The sequence below is a fragment of the Ornithorhynchus anatinus genome, chromosome 19 (genome assembly GCF_004115215.2).
Source record: "Ornithorhynchus anatinus isolate Pmale09 chromosome 19, mOrnAna1.pri.v4, whole genome shotgun sequence".
NCBI lineage: Eukaryota > Metazoa > Chordata > Mammalia > Monotremata > Ornithorhynchidae > Ornithorhynchus > Ornithorhynchus anatinus.
Window position 1 is genome coordinate 2,583,485 of NC_041746.1, and position 15,443 is coordinate 2,598,927.

General features: G+C 59.8%; 1 protein-coding gene across 1 annotated transcript in view; it reads left to right on the plus strand.

The window, feature by feature from the left end:
- The first annotated feature begins 6,216 nt into the window (after positions 1 to 6,216).
- The window catches only part of FMN2 (formin 2), a 129,810-nt gene continuing 120,583 nt past the window's right edge, over positions 6,217 to 15,443 (plus strand). The window contains exons 1-2 of the mRNA XM_039914856.1: positions 6,217 to 6,726; positions 10,462 to 10,522. Of these exons, the coding sequence (XP_039770790.1) occupies positions 6,232 to 6,726; positions 10,462 to 10,522 (556 nt within the window). The 5' untranslated portion in view covers positions 6,217 to 6,231. The remainder of the gene's footprint in view (positions 6,727 to 10,461; positions 10,523 to 15,443) is intronic.

Sequence of the window (15,443 nt, forward strand, 5' to 3'; positions counted from 1 at the left end):
GGTGAGGTGGGAAGGGGCGAGCTGATTGAGTGCTCTAAAGCCAAGGGTAAGGAGTGGGATGCGGAGATGGATGGGCAGCCACTGGAGGTGCTGGAGGAGGGGGGAGACGTGAACTCGTGGGTTCGAATCCCGGCCCCGCCACTTGTCAGCCGTGTGACTGTGGGCAAGTCCCTTAACTTCTCTGGGCCTCAGTGACCTCGTCTGCAAAATGATGATGATCCCGTATCTCCCCCAGCGCTTAGAGCGGCGCTCAGCACACAGTAAGCGCTTAACCAACACCGACGTCGTTATTATTATGAACCGAACATTTTTCTCGAAAAATAATCCGGGAAGTACGGTCTGGAATGGGGAGAGCCGGGAGGCTGGGAGGTGAGCGAGGAGGCAGATGAAATAGTCAAGGCGAGATGGGATAAGCGCTTGCATCGGCATGGTAGGAGTTGGGATGGAGGGGGAGAGGGCAGATTTTAGCCTCGTGGCGAAGGGAGAACCGAAAGGATTTGGTGACAGAGTGAATAAGTGGGTAGAAAGAGAAGGATGAGCCGAAGACCGAGTTTATGGGCTTGAGAGAGAGGCGGGATAGCGGGGCCGACTGCGGCGATGGGAAAGATGGGGGAGGACAGGGTCCGGGTGGGAAGGTAAGGAGTCAACTGTGATTTTAGTAGGGCTTCAGAGATGGGGAAACTGGGTTTTCTGGACATTCTAGCTGTCTCTGACACTGAGGGTTGAGTCAGTAAAAATATGGAAAGCTATGGACTGAATGATTTGCGTGGATAAGACATTTTTGAAGAGAGCTTTTTTTTCTCCCGGTACAGTAGTAATAGAATTTATTCATTATGATCAGCATCAATCCCGAGCTCTTTCTGGAGGCATTCATTCATTCATTCGATAGTATTTATCGAGCGCTGACTACGTGCAGAGCACTGTACTAGGCGCTGGGAATGTACAAATCGGTAACAGATAGAGACAGTCCCTGCCCTCTGACGGGATGACAGTCTACGGGACCTACAGATGGGTCAGGATTTTTTAATGCAACCTCTGCCTACTGCCTAAAGTTGTTGGAGTGAAATGCCCTCTAAGCTGTTGTGTAAAGGTGCAAAGAGACTGAAAGATCCGTGTGCCCTCAAACTTTCCATAGGGTGTTGAGGGTTCTTTCGGTTTCCTATCTGCAAAGCTGCTGTATCCACTCATTCTTTCGACTGTATTGACTGAGCGCTTACTGTGTGAGGAGCACTGTACCCAGTGCTTGGGAGAGTACAAGGCAGCAGTAAAAAGAGACGTTCCCTGCCCACAGCGAGCTTACGGGCTAGAGGAGTTGTTAAGGGAGGTGGTTCAGTAATAATAATAATAATAATAATGTTGGTATTTGTTAAGCGCTTACTATGTGACGAACACTGTTCTAAGCGCTGGGGTAGACACAGGGGAATCAGGTTGTCCCACGTGGGGCTCACGGTCTTCATCCCCATTTTACAGATGAGGTCACTGAGGCACCGAGAAGTTAAGCGACTCGCCCAAAGTCACACAGCCGACAAGTGGCCGAGTGGGGATTCGAACCCATAACCTCTGACTCCAAAGCCCGTGCTCACTCCGCTGAGCCACGCTGCTTCTTTTCTCCTTAAACCAAGGAATGAGTAGCTTCCAGCGTCTTGAATGGAACTCCTGTGAAAATGGTTTCCCAACAGCCCAGAATATCTGAAAGTCTGGTTTCTAAAGCACTTGAGAAGCCCGGCGTGGGCCGGGATTGTCTCTCTCTCTTGCCGAAGTGGACGACAACACTATACGTTCAGTCACGGCCTCCCTCTTTCCAGGCTAAAGAGACCTAATCCTTTCAGTCGCTCACGCGGAAATGAACCCCTCTCCTCCTCCTCCCCGACCCAGCTATCCATCCCCCCCCAAAAAATCAGTGTAAGAAACTGGGTGTCTCCCACGCGGCAACAAAACTTTTCCTCTTTTCATTTTTTTTTCCTTTGTATCTCTTTCTTGAAGGGTGAGCCCGTTCATGAAGGGGCATGTGAGATGAAAAGGCCCTTTTGCTTGCGCCGAGGGTTAATGAGCGTATCGGGACGGTTCCGTGACGGTACCTACTGGCAGAGCATAAGACTATCGGTAGAAAGGGCGACAGCACTAGATTTTCTCGCGTCCCGTCTCGTTTTCGGCCCTCTCTGAGCGTATTTCGCTCCCCGGTTCGTCCACCGTCGCGACGGGCGTCCTGAGCCCTGTGGATTCGGCGGGGAGGACGTACGTCTTAAATCCAGTTTCCGGGTTAAATTTCTCGGCCCGATTCGCTTCCGTTTTTAGATCCTAGGAGCTATAACGTCGCCCTTCAGTTTGTCTCTGCCTCTCACCGTCCCGATCGAGCTCGACCGACGCTCCGCTTGAGCTCGATCTGGGCATCGCTAGTCAATCGGCCGTATTTATGGAGTGCTTGCCGCGGGCCGAGCACCGGACTGATGGCTCGGGACAATGTAAGGCGTTGTCTTTCCTCGGATCCATCCGATTCGGGGGCGGGCGGGCCCGTCTTCTTCTCTCGGGCCCGGAATAAGCGTTTGGCTAGGGCACGGTGGATAAATTTGGAGATGGCCGCATTCCATCTGGGGCTAGACGACTCACTGTAAACCGAGAGAAAGACGATGAATAAAAGAGGTCAGGCCCTGATGATGGGTGGGAGGGGGCATTCAGCAGCCGAGGGCTGGGAGGGGGCTCGGATAAGTTTCCCCGCGTCGCGTAAAACAAACGTCTGCGAGAGATTAATTTTTTCGGTAAAGGTACCGGATGGTGCGCTTTAATAAAGAAGTTTATTCCCACCTTTGGACGTACGCCCACATCTGCAGTGAATCTATAGTGATGTCCGTCTCTCTCCCCGGACACCGGGGGCAGGGGAGGTGTCTGTTTATGGTTGCATCGCACTCTCCCAAGAGCCCCGCACACCGTAAGCGCTCAGTACCTACGACAGATGGAATTGACGACTCTCCTCCCTTCCGCGCTCACTGGGTGCAGAGCACCGCGCTAAGCCCTCGGGAGGCAGGGTCGGCAGGCACGTTCCCCGCCCGGAACGTATCGAAATCGACGGATTTCAGGAGGGGGATTTTCTCCCGGGCGGAATTTAAAGTTAATTACAGGTTAGCGTCTATCAACCGTCCTCGCTCCAAGTTCTGAACGACCGGGAACGTGTCCAGGTCGAAAGCCAGGGTCGTGACCCGTCACCGAGCCGGCGCTTCTCCGAGCCTGTGTCGGCGACGACGACATCACGTGGCCTAGTGGAGCGCCGAGGTACCGACCGGCATCGGAACCCACCCGCGTTTTAAAAGCAGGCCAGCCGAACTTGCCACAGAATAAACAGACGGGCCCGGACCCGGCCCTCGGCAGAAAAGAGAAGGGCACCGTGATGCGATCGCAGAGTCGGGGAAGCGGTGTCCATTGCGGGGGGCAAAATATTTACCTACGAAGGAGAGGCGGGTCGCGCTTCACGATGCGGGGAGAAGAAGAGCGTCCATTCGGGCGCCGGTGTTTTGATTTCCAAGCGTCGACTGAGGGGCCGGCGTTTTGATTTCATTCGCTTTGACGCCGGGGGCCCTCACAGGCTGGAACAATGGGACTGTGTTCGGTATTAATGAAGCGAACCTCCCGGGAGTCTGCGCGGGACCCTCCGCGCATACAAATCCCGTTTCAGTTGTACGGTCCGACGACGACGCGGTGTGAGTTTGAAGGGAGATTAACATTTTAATTAGCACTCCGCTCGGTGACCCAGGGTTTCCAATCCCTCCCTTGGTGGCAGTGGGGAGAAACCTCTTTCTCTCGCCTCCCCGCCAAACAACAACCGTTCGCTCGCATGTACGGGGCGCTTACTAAGCGCAGAGCACTGCGCTAAGCGCTGGGGCGGGTACGCTACCACAGAATCAGCAGACGCGTCCCCCGACCGTAAGGAGCCTACGGTCTAGAGGCGAGAGCGGGAGTGACTCTCTCTAAAGAGGGCGACGGAGTTGGGTAGGGGATGACCCAGGGTCCCCAACGTTCATTCGGCGGTATTTACCGAGCGCTTACCGTGCGCAGAGCGGCTTGACGGAAGGAGCCCGGGCCGGGGAGTCAGGGGTCGCGGGTTCTAATCCCGCCCCCGTCACTTGTAACTCCGTGACTTCCCCGGGCCTCGGTCACCTCATCCGCAGAACGGGAACGAAGACCGTGAGCCCCCCCCCCCCCCCCCCCGTGGGACAACCGGGTGACCCCGCGGCCACCCCGGCGTTTAGGACAGTGCTTGGCACGTAGTAAGCGCCTCACAAATACCGCGGCTGTATCAAGTGCCTGGGAGAGCACGCTATAACAGTGAACGGACGCCTTCCCTGCCCGCCGCGAGTTTACGATCTAAAGGGGACGCTTAAGTCCCCGGTCCCCTAGACCGTACGCTCATCACAAGCCGGGGCGGGGGGGGGGTGCCCGCTCGTTCCGTTGCGCCGGCCTCTCCCGAGCGCTCGGGGAAGCAGCAGCGTGGCTCGGTGGAAAGAGCCCGGGCTCCGGAGTCAGGGGTCACGGGTTCGACTCCCGGCTCCGCCACTCGTCAGCCGTGTGACCGTGGGCGAGTCGCTTGGCTCCTCCGGGCCTCGGTTCCCTCATCTGTAAAATGGGGATTTAGCCGTGAGCCTCCCGCGGGACAACCCCATGACCCCGTATCTCCCCCAGCGCTTAGAACGGTGCCCCGCACACAGGAAGCGCTTAACGAATACCAACCTTACCGTTACGGTGCCCGGGCAGACGAGTCGACGGTACTTACCGTGGCCCGGGCACTGGACCGAGCGCTCGGGAGTGGGCGCGCACGTTCCCGGTCACGACGACCCAACGGGCCGGCCTCCACCCCGGCGCTCAGGACAGTGCCTGGCACCAGGGTGAGGGCTGAACAGAGGCTGCCATTATGTGGGGGGGGGGGGGGGGCTTCGGGAGAGGAAGGGGGGAGCTAAGGGAAGGTGTAGTCGAGGCCCCCTTGGGGAGCGAGGCCTGGGGGGGGGGGGCGGGGGTCTGGGGGTTGGGGGCGGGGTTTGGGGTGCTCGGGGGCGGGGTTTCGAGCATCGGGGGCGGGGCCGCAGGTCTAGGGGCGTGGCTTCGTGCCTCGGGGGCGTCGCTTTTGGGCCCGGTGGGCGGGGCTTGGCGCCTCGGGGGGCGGGGCTTCGTGCATGGGGGCGTTGTTTCGTGCCTCGTGGGCGGAGCTTCGTGCGTGGGGGTGCGGCATCGCGCCTCGTGGGCGGAGCTTCGTGCGTGGGGGTGCTGCATCGCGCCTCGTGGGCGGAGCTTCGTGCATGGAGGTGCTGCACCGTGCCTTGTGGGCGGAGCTTCGTGCGTGGAGGTGTTGCATCGTGCCTCGTGGGCGGGGCTTCGTGCATGGGGGTGCGGCATCGCGCCTCGTGGGCGGAGCTTCGTGCGTGGGGGTGCGGCATCGCGCCTCGTGGGCGGAGCTTCGTGCGTGGGGGTGCTGCATCGCGCCTTGTGGGCGGAGCTTCGTGCGTGGAGGTGCTGCATCGCGCTTTGTGGGCGGAGCTTCGTGCGTGGAGGTGCTGCATCGCGCTTTGTGGGCGGAGCTTCGTGCGTGGGGGTGCTGCATCGCGCCTCGTGGGCGGAGCTTCGTGCGTGGAGGTGTTGCATCGTGCCTTGTGGGCGGGGCTTCGTGCGTGGGGGTGCTGCATCGCGCCTCGTGGGCGGAGCTTCGTGCATGGGGGTGCTGCATCGCGCCTCGTGGGCGGAGCTTCGTGCGTGGAGGTGCTGCATCGCGCTTTGTGGGCGGGGCTTCGTGCGTGGAGGTGTTGCATCGTGCCTTGTGGGCGGGGCTTCGTGCGTGGGGGTGCGGCATCGCGCCTCGTGGGCGGAGCTTCGTGCGTGGAGGTGCTGCATCGCGCTTTGTGGGCGGGGCTTCGTGCCCGGGGGCGGGGTTGAGCGCCTCGTGGGCGGGGCTCGGTGCGTGGTGGGCGGGGCTCCGCGGGGTCCCGGGGGGGCGGGGGCGGCCGGCGCGGCGGCCGTGGCGGGGAGCTGTCTGCCGGCCGCGGTGCTGCACCCAGCGCGTCCCGCCCGGCTCCTCCTCCTCCTCCTCCGTCCCCTCCTCCTCCCGCTCCGTCCTCTCCTCCTCCCGCTCCTCCTCCTCCTCCTCCTCCTCCTCCTCCCGCCGGTGTCGGTGGTCGGCGGGGGATGCTCGGTGTTGGGGCGGTGGGGGGCTGAGCGCGGGGCGGCCGGTCCCGGGAGGGGGGCGGCGGCGGGATGGGCAACCAGGAGGGCAAGGGTCGGCGCGGCCCGGCGGGGCCCGAGGGCGGGGAGGCCGCGGGGCCCTGCGGGGCGGCCGAGCCGGGGCCGGGGCCGGGACCGGGGCCGGGGGCCGGGGCCGGGGCCGAGGGGGGCCGGGCCCGGGCCGCGGGAGGCAAGAAGAGCCGCTCGGACGCGCGGGGCTCCGTCTTCTCCAACCTGCGCATCCGCAAGCCGCTGGGCCGGGCCAAGGGCGCGGCCGGCCGGGGGGGGGCCCGCGGCCCGGAGGACGGCCCGGCGGCGGCGGCGGCGGCGGGGGGGGGGGACGACGAGGATGCCCCGGACGAGGCGGGCCCGGGGGGCTCCGGGGGGTCCCCCTCCCCGCCCCCGCCCCCGCCCCCGGACGGCCGGAGGCCCAGCTCGGGGTCGGAGCCGGACCTCTACAGCTTCCACTCGGCCGCCGAGCAGGAGGACCTGCTGTCCGACATCCAGGAGGCCATCCTGCTGCGGAGGGCCCTCCCCGCCCCCCCGGCCCCCCTCCCCGCGCCCCCCGCCCTCCCCTCCCCGCCGCCCCCCGCCGCCCCTCACCGCAACGACTATCGCAACGTCTTCACCGGTGAGTCCCCCTCGCCCGGGGCTTCCCCCGACTCCGCCGTTGGCGTCGACGGAGGGGGTGGGGGGCCCGAGTTGGGGTCGGCCCACCTGGGGCTCGCTCTCTTCGTCCCCATTTTATTAATGATGATGATGGTGGTGGGAGCGGGGAAGCGGCGACTAGGTGGCCCGCACTGGTCCAAGCGTTGGGGTAGAGACGGGGTCGTCCCACCTGGGGCTCGCTGTCTTCGTCCCCATTTTATTAATGATAATGATGATGATGATGGTGGGAGTGGGGAAGCGGCGACTAGGTGGCCCGCACTGGCCTAAGCGTTGGGGTACGGGCGGGGTCGTCCCACCTGGGCCTCGCTGTCTTCGTCCCCATTTTATTAATGATAATGATGATGATGATGGTGGGAGTGGGGAAGCGGCGACTAGGTGGCCCGCACTGGCCTAAGCGTTGGGGTACGGGCGGGGTCGTCCCACCTGGGCCTCGCTGTCTTCGTCCCCATTTTATTAATAATAATGATGATGATGGTGGGAGCGGGGAAGCGGCGACTAGGTGGCCCGCACTGGTCTAAGCGTTGGGGTAGAGACGGGGTTGTCCCCATTTTATTAATGATGATGATGATGATGATGGGATCGGGGAAGCGCCGACTAGGTGGCCCGCACTGGTCTAAGCGTTGGGGTAGAGACGGGGTCGTCCCACCTGGGCCTCGCTGTCTTCGTCCCCATTTTATTAGTGATGATCGTGATGATGATGATGATGATGGGAGTGGGGAAGCGTCGACTAGGTGGCCCGCACTGGTCTAAGCGTTGGGGTAGAGGCGGGGTCGTCCCACCTGGGCCTCGCTGTCTTCGTCCCCATTTTATTAATAATAATGATGATGATGGTGGGAGTGGGGAAGCGGTGACTAGGTGGCCCGCACTGGCCTAAGCGTTGGGGTACGGGCGGGGTCGTCCCACCTGGGCCTCGCTGTCTTCGTCCCCATTTTATTAGTGATGATCGTGATGATGATGATGATGGGAGTGGGGAAGCGTCGACTAGGTGGCCCGCACTGGTCTAAGCGTTGGGGTAGAGGCGGGGTCGTCCCATCTGGGGCTCGCTGTCTTCGTCCCCATTTTATTAATAATAATGATGATGGTGGGATCGGGGAAGCGCCGACTAGGTGGCCCGCACTGATCCAAGCGTTGGGGTAGAGACGGGGTCGTCCCACCTGGGGCTCGCTGTCTTCGTCCCCATTTTACTACTACTGATGATGGTGATGACGGTGGGATCGGGGAAGCGGTCACTAGGTGGCCCGCACTGGTCTAAGTTTTGGGGTAGAGACGGGGTCGTCCCACCTGGGGCTCGCTGTCTTCGTCCCCATTTTATTAATGACGATGGTGGGATCGGGGAAGCGGTTACTAGTTGGCCCGCACTGGTCTAAGCGCTGGGGTAGAGGCGGGGTCGTCCCATCTGGGGCTCGCTGTCTTCGTGCCCATTTTATTAACGATAACGATTGATGATGATGGGAGCGGGGAAGCGCCGACTAGGTGGCCCGCACTGGTCTAAGCGCTGGGGTAGAGACGGGGTCGTCCCACCTGGGCCTCGCTCTCTTCGTGCCCATTTTATTAATAATAATGATGATGGTGGGACTGGGGAAGCGCTTACTAGGTGCCCCGCACTGGTCTAAGCGCTGGGGTAGAGACGGGGTTGTCCCATGTGGGGCTCACTGTCTGTCTTCATCCCCATTCTATTAATGTTAATGATGATGATGATGATGAGATTTGGGAAGCGCTGACTAGGTGGCCCGCGCCGCTCTAAGCGCCGGGGTAGAGACGGGGTTGGCCCCCGTGGGGCTCGCGGTCTTCGTCCCCACGGATTCCGAAACGAACCCGAGCCCCCCCCATCCCTTGGCGCGGAATGGCTCGTCCGTGACATTGACCGAGCGCTCGCCCCGGGCGGAGCGCTGTCGTCCGCGGATGCCCGTCTACCTGTTTCGACGTCCGCCTCCCCCCGTTGCGGACGGTGAGCCCGTTGTGGGCAGGGATCGTCTCTCTCTGTTGGCCGGGTGTACTTTCCAAGCGCTCGGTCCGGTGCCCCGCGCAGAGGAGACGCTCGATACGTGGGATCCAACGAGCGAATGGTGGTCCGCGGTGAGCGGGGTTCCCAGCCCCTCGCCGCGGCGGGGGAGGCCCGCGGCTCCTCGGGGGTGGACGTGTCTAAAATTCAGGTCGGAGCCCGACCGTCGGAACGGAGGTGCCGGAGCCGCGGACCGCCGGCTGCAGGGGTGTCGGGTTTTTGCCTTGGCACGAGCGAAAGCGCCGCGTCTCGCGAAAGCCCGTTCTTCCCTTTCCCATCGCCCGCGCCTCTCTCTCCCCGACCTCCCCCTCCTCTTCTTCCTCTTCCTCCTCCTCCCCGTCAAGGTCTTCCCGGGTCTTCCACCCCGTGACCTGGAAGAAGCGCCGGCAGCGACAGCCTTGCGTGAGGTCGACGACGCGGCGTGGCCCGGTGGATAGAACGCGGGCTGGGGAGTCAGAGGATCTGGGTTCTGATCCCGCTCTGCTGTGGGACCCGGGGCGAGCCGCTCGACTTCTCTAGGCCTCAGTTCCCTCGTCCATAAAATGGGGATTGGGACTGGGACCCCATGCGGGACAGGGGACTGTGTCCGACCTGATCGATGCGTGCCGCTCCCAGCGCTTAGTACGCTGCCCGGCGCACGGTAAGCGTTTAACGAATGCCGTTGGAGGAAAGAGGGATCGGGCCGGGAGGGAAGAAGCGAGCCCGGGTCGGTGGTATTGGAGCCACGAGCCCCGGACGCTAGCCTTCGGGAGGCCCTGCCCGGGGCGCTCGCCGGGAGCTGAGCGCAGATGCTCTTCCGCCCACCGGGGGTATCGAGAGTGTCTACCATCTGCAGGGCACTGTACTAAGCGCTTGGAGTCTGTAGGTAGAATCCCTGCCCCGAAGGAGCTGACGACCAAAGTTCCAGGCGGGGCTGAGAAGAGCCCGGGGTTGCCGGGGGTTGCGGGGTGGGGGGGGGGCGGTTGGGTAGAAGTGGGACTTTATTTCGGACCCGGGCGGCCCGCCAGCGGGTCGAGCCGGGAGAGCCGCGGTTCTGGGGCTCGGAACGGCCCCGGGCCCGCACTGCGAGACGGTGGGGAGGGTGACTCCTGGACCGGGATGACCGGCCCCGAGTGCTCTTTCCGCTCTCTCCGGGAAAATCCCCGCCCGGAGCCGGGCCGCCGAAGCCCGGCTTGGTCGAGGCCGCCGGTCGGGAGGGAGGGAGCCCGGGAATTCTGGGCCGGTCTCTTCCCCTCCGCGCCCCGGTTGAGAGAGGACGGGGATTTTGGCGAGGGGGAACTCGGAGGGGAGTGGGTTTCCGAGCGCCGTTTAGAGAGCTGCCGTTTGCGGCCTTCTCGGCCCGGACGGGAAACTGTCGGGTCTTGTCAGAGGCCTGGAGTGAGGGAGCCCGGGAGTCCCACGGCGGTCGATGACGTGGGCCCCGCGGGGGTCCGGAAAATTTTCCACCTGCCCCCCGGAACCGGTGTGACCTACACGTGAGGCGGGGGGATCTTACCTGGTCGGGATGTCCTTGAAACCAGTGCTCCGCCCGATGTAAGCGCTCGATAGATATCGGTGAATGATTTGAAATGCAAATTTGGAGTTCAATCCAGGTACCTCGGAATCTCGTTTCTCCTCCTCCGGACTTAAAAGATCCTGTCTACCGCTTCTGTGGTATATTTTAATCCCCGTTAGATTTTAAAAATCCCTAAGGGTGGGAACGGCGTCTACTGGAAAGCAACGCGGCCGAGCGGATGGAGCCCGGGCCGGGGGCGGTGGGGGGGGGGGCGGAGGGACCTGGGTCCTGATCCCGGCTCTGCCACTCGGCTGCTGCGTGTGACCTTGGGCAGATGGCTTCGCTTCTCTGGGCCTCAGTTACCTCATCTGGAAAATGGGGATTAAGGTGCGAGTCCCACGTGGGTCAGGGACCGTGTCTGACCCGATTTGCTTACGTCCACCCCGGCGCTTAGTACGGCGCCTGTCGCATAGTAAGCGTATAACAGATACCACGATTATCATTACCGATTCTACTGCGCCCTGCCAGGCTCTTGATCCATCACTCGGCGTGCAGTAGGTGCTCGATAAATACCAGTGATTGAGAAGGATCACCGTGATGGCAGCATTTGTTGAGCGCTTACTGTGTTCCAAGCACTGTTTTAAGCGCTGGGGTAGATACGAGGTCATCAGGTTGTCCCACGTGGGGCTCGCGGTCTTCATCCCCGTTTTCCAGGTGAGGTAACTGAGGCCCAGAGAGGTTAAGCGACTCGCCCAAAGTCACGCAGCTGATAAGCGTCAGAGCCGGGATTAGAGCAGACGACCCGTGACTCCCGAGCCCGCGCTCTTTCCACTAAGCCGCGCTGCTTCTTTTGATGGACTGATGGAAGAGCCGCTGTAAAGCCGAGGTAGATCTTTCCCGGTTTATATTGCCGCCCATCAGACAGAGCCCATAATTACGTGACCCTGGCCCAGGCCAATTAGAGCTTTGGTTTATCCCCTCTGGGGCCAGAGAGGGGATCGGGCAGAATTAACCGCTAGGTTTTGGCGGTGGAGCCGTGTGAACCGCCACTGCTTTGTCGACGATCCCGCGGATTAGGGTGCCGACCGAAGCCGTGGCCACCTCAGACCCCGCCATTTTGCCCGCGGTGAATTGAGGCCTGCACGTTTGCAGATATCCTCCCACTTGGAGGGGTCTTTTGGGAGACCTCTACGCCTCCGTTCTTACGGCCCCTCCTACCGTTTTGCTCTCGGAGGCCAAGGCCGACGAGTCTCGGTGCCGAGGCGAGTCTATCTTGATGCTGTTGACGCCTGCCCGCTTCTTTCGTTTGGTCGTCCGTCTCCCCCTTCTATCCGTGAGCCCGTCGCTGGGTAGGGATGGTCTCTATCGGTTGCCGGATTGTACTTTCCAAGCGCTCAGTAGAGCGATGTGCACACAGTAAGCGCTCAATAGATACGACCGAATGAGTGAGGAACGAAGCGTAGAATTTCCCCGGCTTGGTTCCCTTAGCTTGGCATCATTCCCTCGGCTCCTGGAGGTATCCAGGATCCTCCGGACCGGGAGCGTCCCTCTCTAGGCTGTAAGCTCGTCGCGTGCAGGGAATGTGTCTGTTCATACTGTCGTACTCTTCCGAGTGCTTAGTACAGCCTCTGCTCACGGTAAGCCCTCGGCAATCCGTTGGACTGACTGAAGATATCCGAGTGATCGGGGACGTAGCCAGTCTCTACTCATGCGGTTTCCTGGAGGGGCTGTCGATTTCCCTGAGCGCTTTGGTCGCTTGGGGGCTAAGGAAATAATAATAATGACGATGATGTTGGTATCTGTTAAGCGCTTACTACGTGCCGAGCGCTGTTCTAAGCGCTGGGGTAGATACGGGGTCATCAGGTCGTCCCACGTGAGGCTCACAGTTAATCCCCATTTTACAGATGAGGTAACCGAGTCACAGAGAAGTGACTTGCCCACGGTCACACGGCTGAGGCACTTCCTGCTTCCAGCAAGGGCTGGAGGCGGAAAGAGCGGGAAACGGGTCCGCCTACTCTGTTCTGTTGGACTCTCCCAAGAGCTTAGTACGGAACTCTACGCGCAGTAGGCACTCAGCAATGATGACAATGGTATTTAAGCATTTACTATGTGCCACGCACCGTTCTAAGCGCTCAGCGAATCCCGCCGATTAAACGGGGCTTCGAGGACGTGACCGATCTAGTAGCCCTGCGACGCGTCGGAACCGGAAACGGAAGCCGCGTCTCACGACGTTGGGCCCGGGCGACTTTTCCTGACACTGCTAGGTTTGAGCACCTGCACGGACACGTCTGGAAGTAATGATAAAAAAAAAGTTCGCTCGGTATAGTGCTTGGCCCACGGTAAGCGCTCAACGGAGGCCGCGGTTATCGGCTTGACAGAAAAATTCTAAACATGAAAGATGACTTTTAAGCTTTAATAGTCACGGCAGGCTATTTCGCGGGGAGGATAAAACTGTCGGGAGCGTCATCTTTTCAGGACGGGAGTTCTGGAAGCCGTTTGGGGGAACCGTTCAGGAGCGGGACGGGGTGGGGCCGGTCTTTGGGCCACGTTTTTCTCACCGGACGCATCCTTCACGTGCGCGCCGACGGTCCTGAAATCCGAGGGATTCTCCTTCCCGGCCTCCATCTCCTGCTCCCCTCTGGGCCTGGCGGGCGTGTGACCGGAAGCGGAGCGCGCGACGGCCGTATCTGTGGGCGATGGCCGTATCTGTGGGCGATGGCCCGGTCCCGAGGGAGACCGCCTCGGCCATTATTTCCTGTGTAAGAAGTGGAATCAATTAATTGCCAGCTGCCTCTGAAAGAAGAGGCTCCCACTGTCTATAAAAGTCCCTGGGGCTTCTTTTTTTATTTTATTTTTAAACCACACAATGAGGGGTGTCGGCTCAGTAGAGAGGAACAGATGTTTCTCCCTCCCTCCCTCCCCCTTTTTGTATTGCTTGTAGAAGGCAGGGTGGAAGAAACCCCCTCCCACACCCTTGTCTCTCTGAAACGAGGCGAAGGAGACCAGCTCCATCCTCTCGTCCCCGTCAGAGGACGAAAAGGGATCTTGGCTTCGCCGTCCGGTCCCGTCCGTCTCTCCGATATTTTCCCTCCACTAAGGGTTGCCTTTTTTTTCCCTCTAATTCAGAAACGTGTGGCTCGTCAGAAGAGCCGCCGTCTCGCAGCGAAGGCCTTCGCCCCGTGTCACTGGTCAAAAGAGCAGTCAGCTCGAAGCGAAGGCCTAGAATCGCGTCGGTCGCGGATGCGGCCGATTCCGGCTCGGTCCTGCCGCGTGGCCTCGGAACCTGGCTTTAACGACGGTGTTTTAGGAGCCGGGACTGGCCTAGTTTCCGACCGCAGTCACGCGCGTGTCCAGGCGGCTCCGGGCGCTTTTTCTTCGAGGCGGCCGGCCCTGCCGTACGATGCTTGTGGAAGGGGCGCTGACGCCCAACCGCTGAGGGGAGGTTTCGAGCGTTTCCCTCCTGGCTCCGGGTCGACGTCCCGTCGGATGGACGTTGAATGTAGTTACCAATCATCGCGGCGTTTCGGTCTTATTTACCTGTCAGACTCTTGCTCACTTTTGAAGACAGACATTTAGGGCCCTCTTTACACACGCTAGAGGAAACCCTCAGAAGTCTCGTTTTAGGAATCGGCTGCAGATGGACAAGGAGGCTCTCGTCGCCTTTTTCATTCATTCGATCGTATCTATTGAGCGCTTACTGTGAGCAGAGCACTTTACTAAGCGCTGGGAAAGTACAATTCGGCAACAGATACGCTCCCCGCCCAACAACGGGCTCACGGTCTAGAAGTGGTGAAGCAGACAACAGAACAAGTAGACAGGCATCGGTAGCATCGATATAAATAAAGCGAACTGTAGATATATGTAGATTATTAGTAAAAATAGAATAACAAATACGTACATTTACAGACCTTATTGTGAAAACGGTCTTTAGAAAAGCTCCACTGATTCGTTCAATCGTATCTATTGAGGGCTGAGAATGTGCAGAGCCCGGGAGAGGACGGAATAGCAAGGAACAGGCACATTCCCTCAATTTCAGGGAAATTCCCTCTGGGGAGGGAATCTCTTTTTGGAATTTAAGTGCTTACTATATTCCAGGCACTCGTCTAAGCAGTGGGCCGTGGCTGAGCGGAAAGAGCCCGGGCTTGGGAGTCAGCGATCATGGGTGCGAATCCCGGCTCTGCCACTTGTCAGCTGTGTGACTTTGGGCAAGTCACTTCACTTCTTTGTGCCTCACTAATCTGTCGAATGGGGTCGAAGACTGTGAGCCCCACGTAGGACAACCAGATTACCTTGTATCTACCGCAGCGCTTAGAAGAGTGCTAGGCACATAGTAAACGCTTAACAAGTACCATTATTATTATTATTATTATTACAATACAAGGTATTCAGGTTGGACACAGTCCACGTCCCACAGTCCTAATCCCTATTTTACAGATGAGGTAACTGAGGCACAGAGAAGTGAAGTGCCTTGCCCAAGGTCACACAGCAGGCAGGTGGCGGAGCCGGGACCGGAACCCAGGTCCTCCTGACAGATGTCAGACCTGGATGCTTTGAGGGAGGGACGATGTGATCGCAAGGTGGGAATTCTTACTGTCGGTCCATCAGTCGGTCCGTGGTATCGACTGAGCGCTTACCGTTTGCAGAACCCTGACCTAAGCGTTTGGGGAAGTACAGTACAACAGACGGGGTACGCACATTCCCTGCCCGTAATGAGCTTGCGATCTAGACTCTAGTTCACAGCAGACAAGAGTCTGCTGTGTGACCTTGGGCAAGTCACTTCACTTCTCTGGGCCTCAGTTCCCTCATCTGTAAAATGGGGATGAAGACCGTGAGCCCCACGTGGGACGACCTGATTCCCCTGTGTCTACCCCAGCGCTCAGAACAGTGCTCTGCACATAGTGAGCGCTTAACAAATACCAACATCGTCATCATCATTCCATCCATCAGAAATATGTACCGAGTGACCTCTCTTGTGCAAAGCTCTGTACTAGGTGTTGGGGAGGTTAGGAATCATGATCTTTGCCCTCCAGGAGCTGAAGATCTAATAGAGGGAACAGAGATGAGATAATTTAGAGGTAG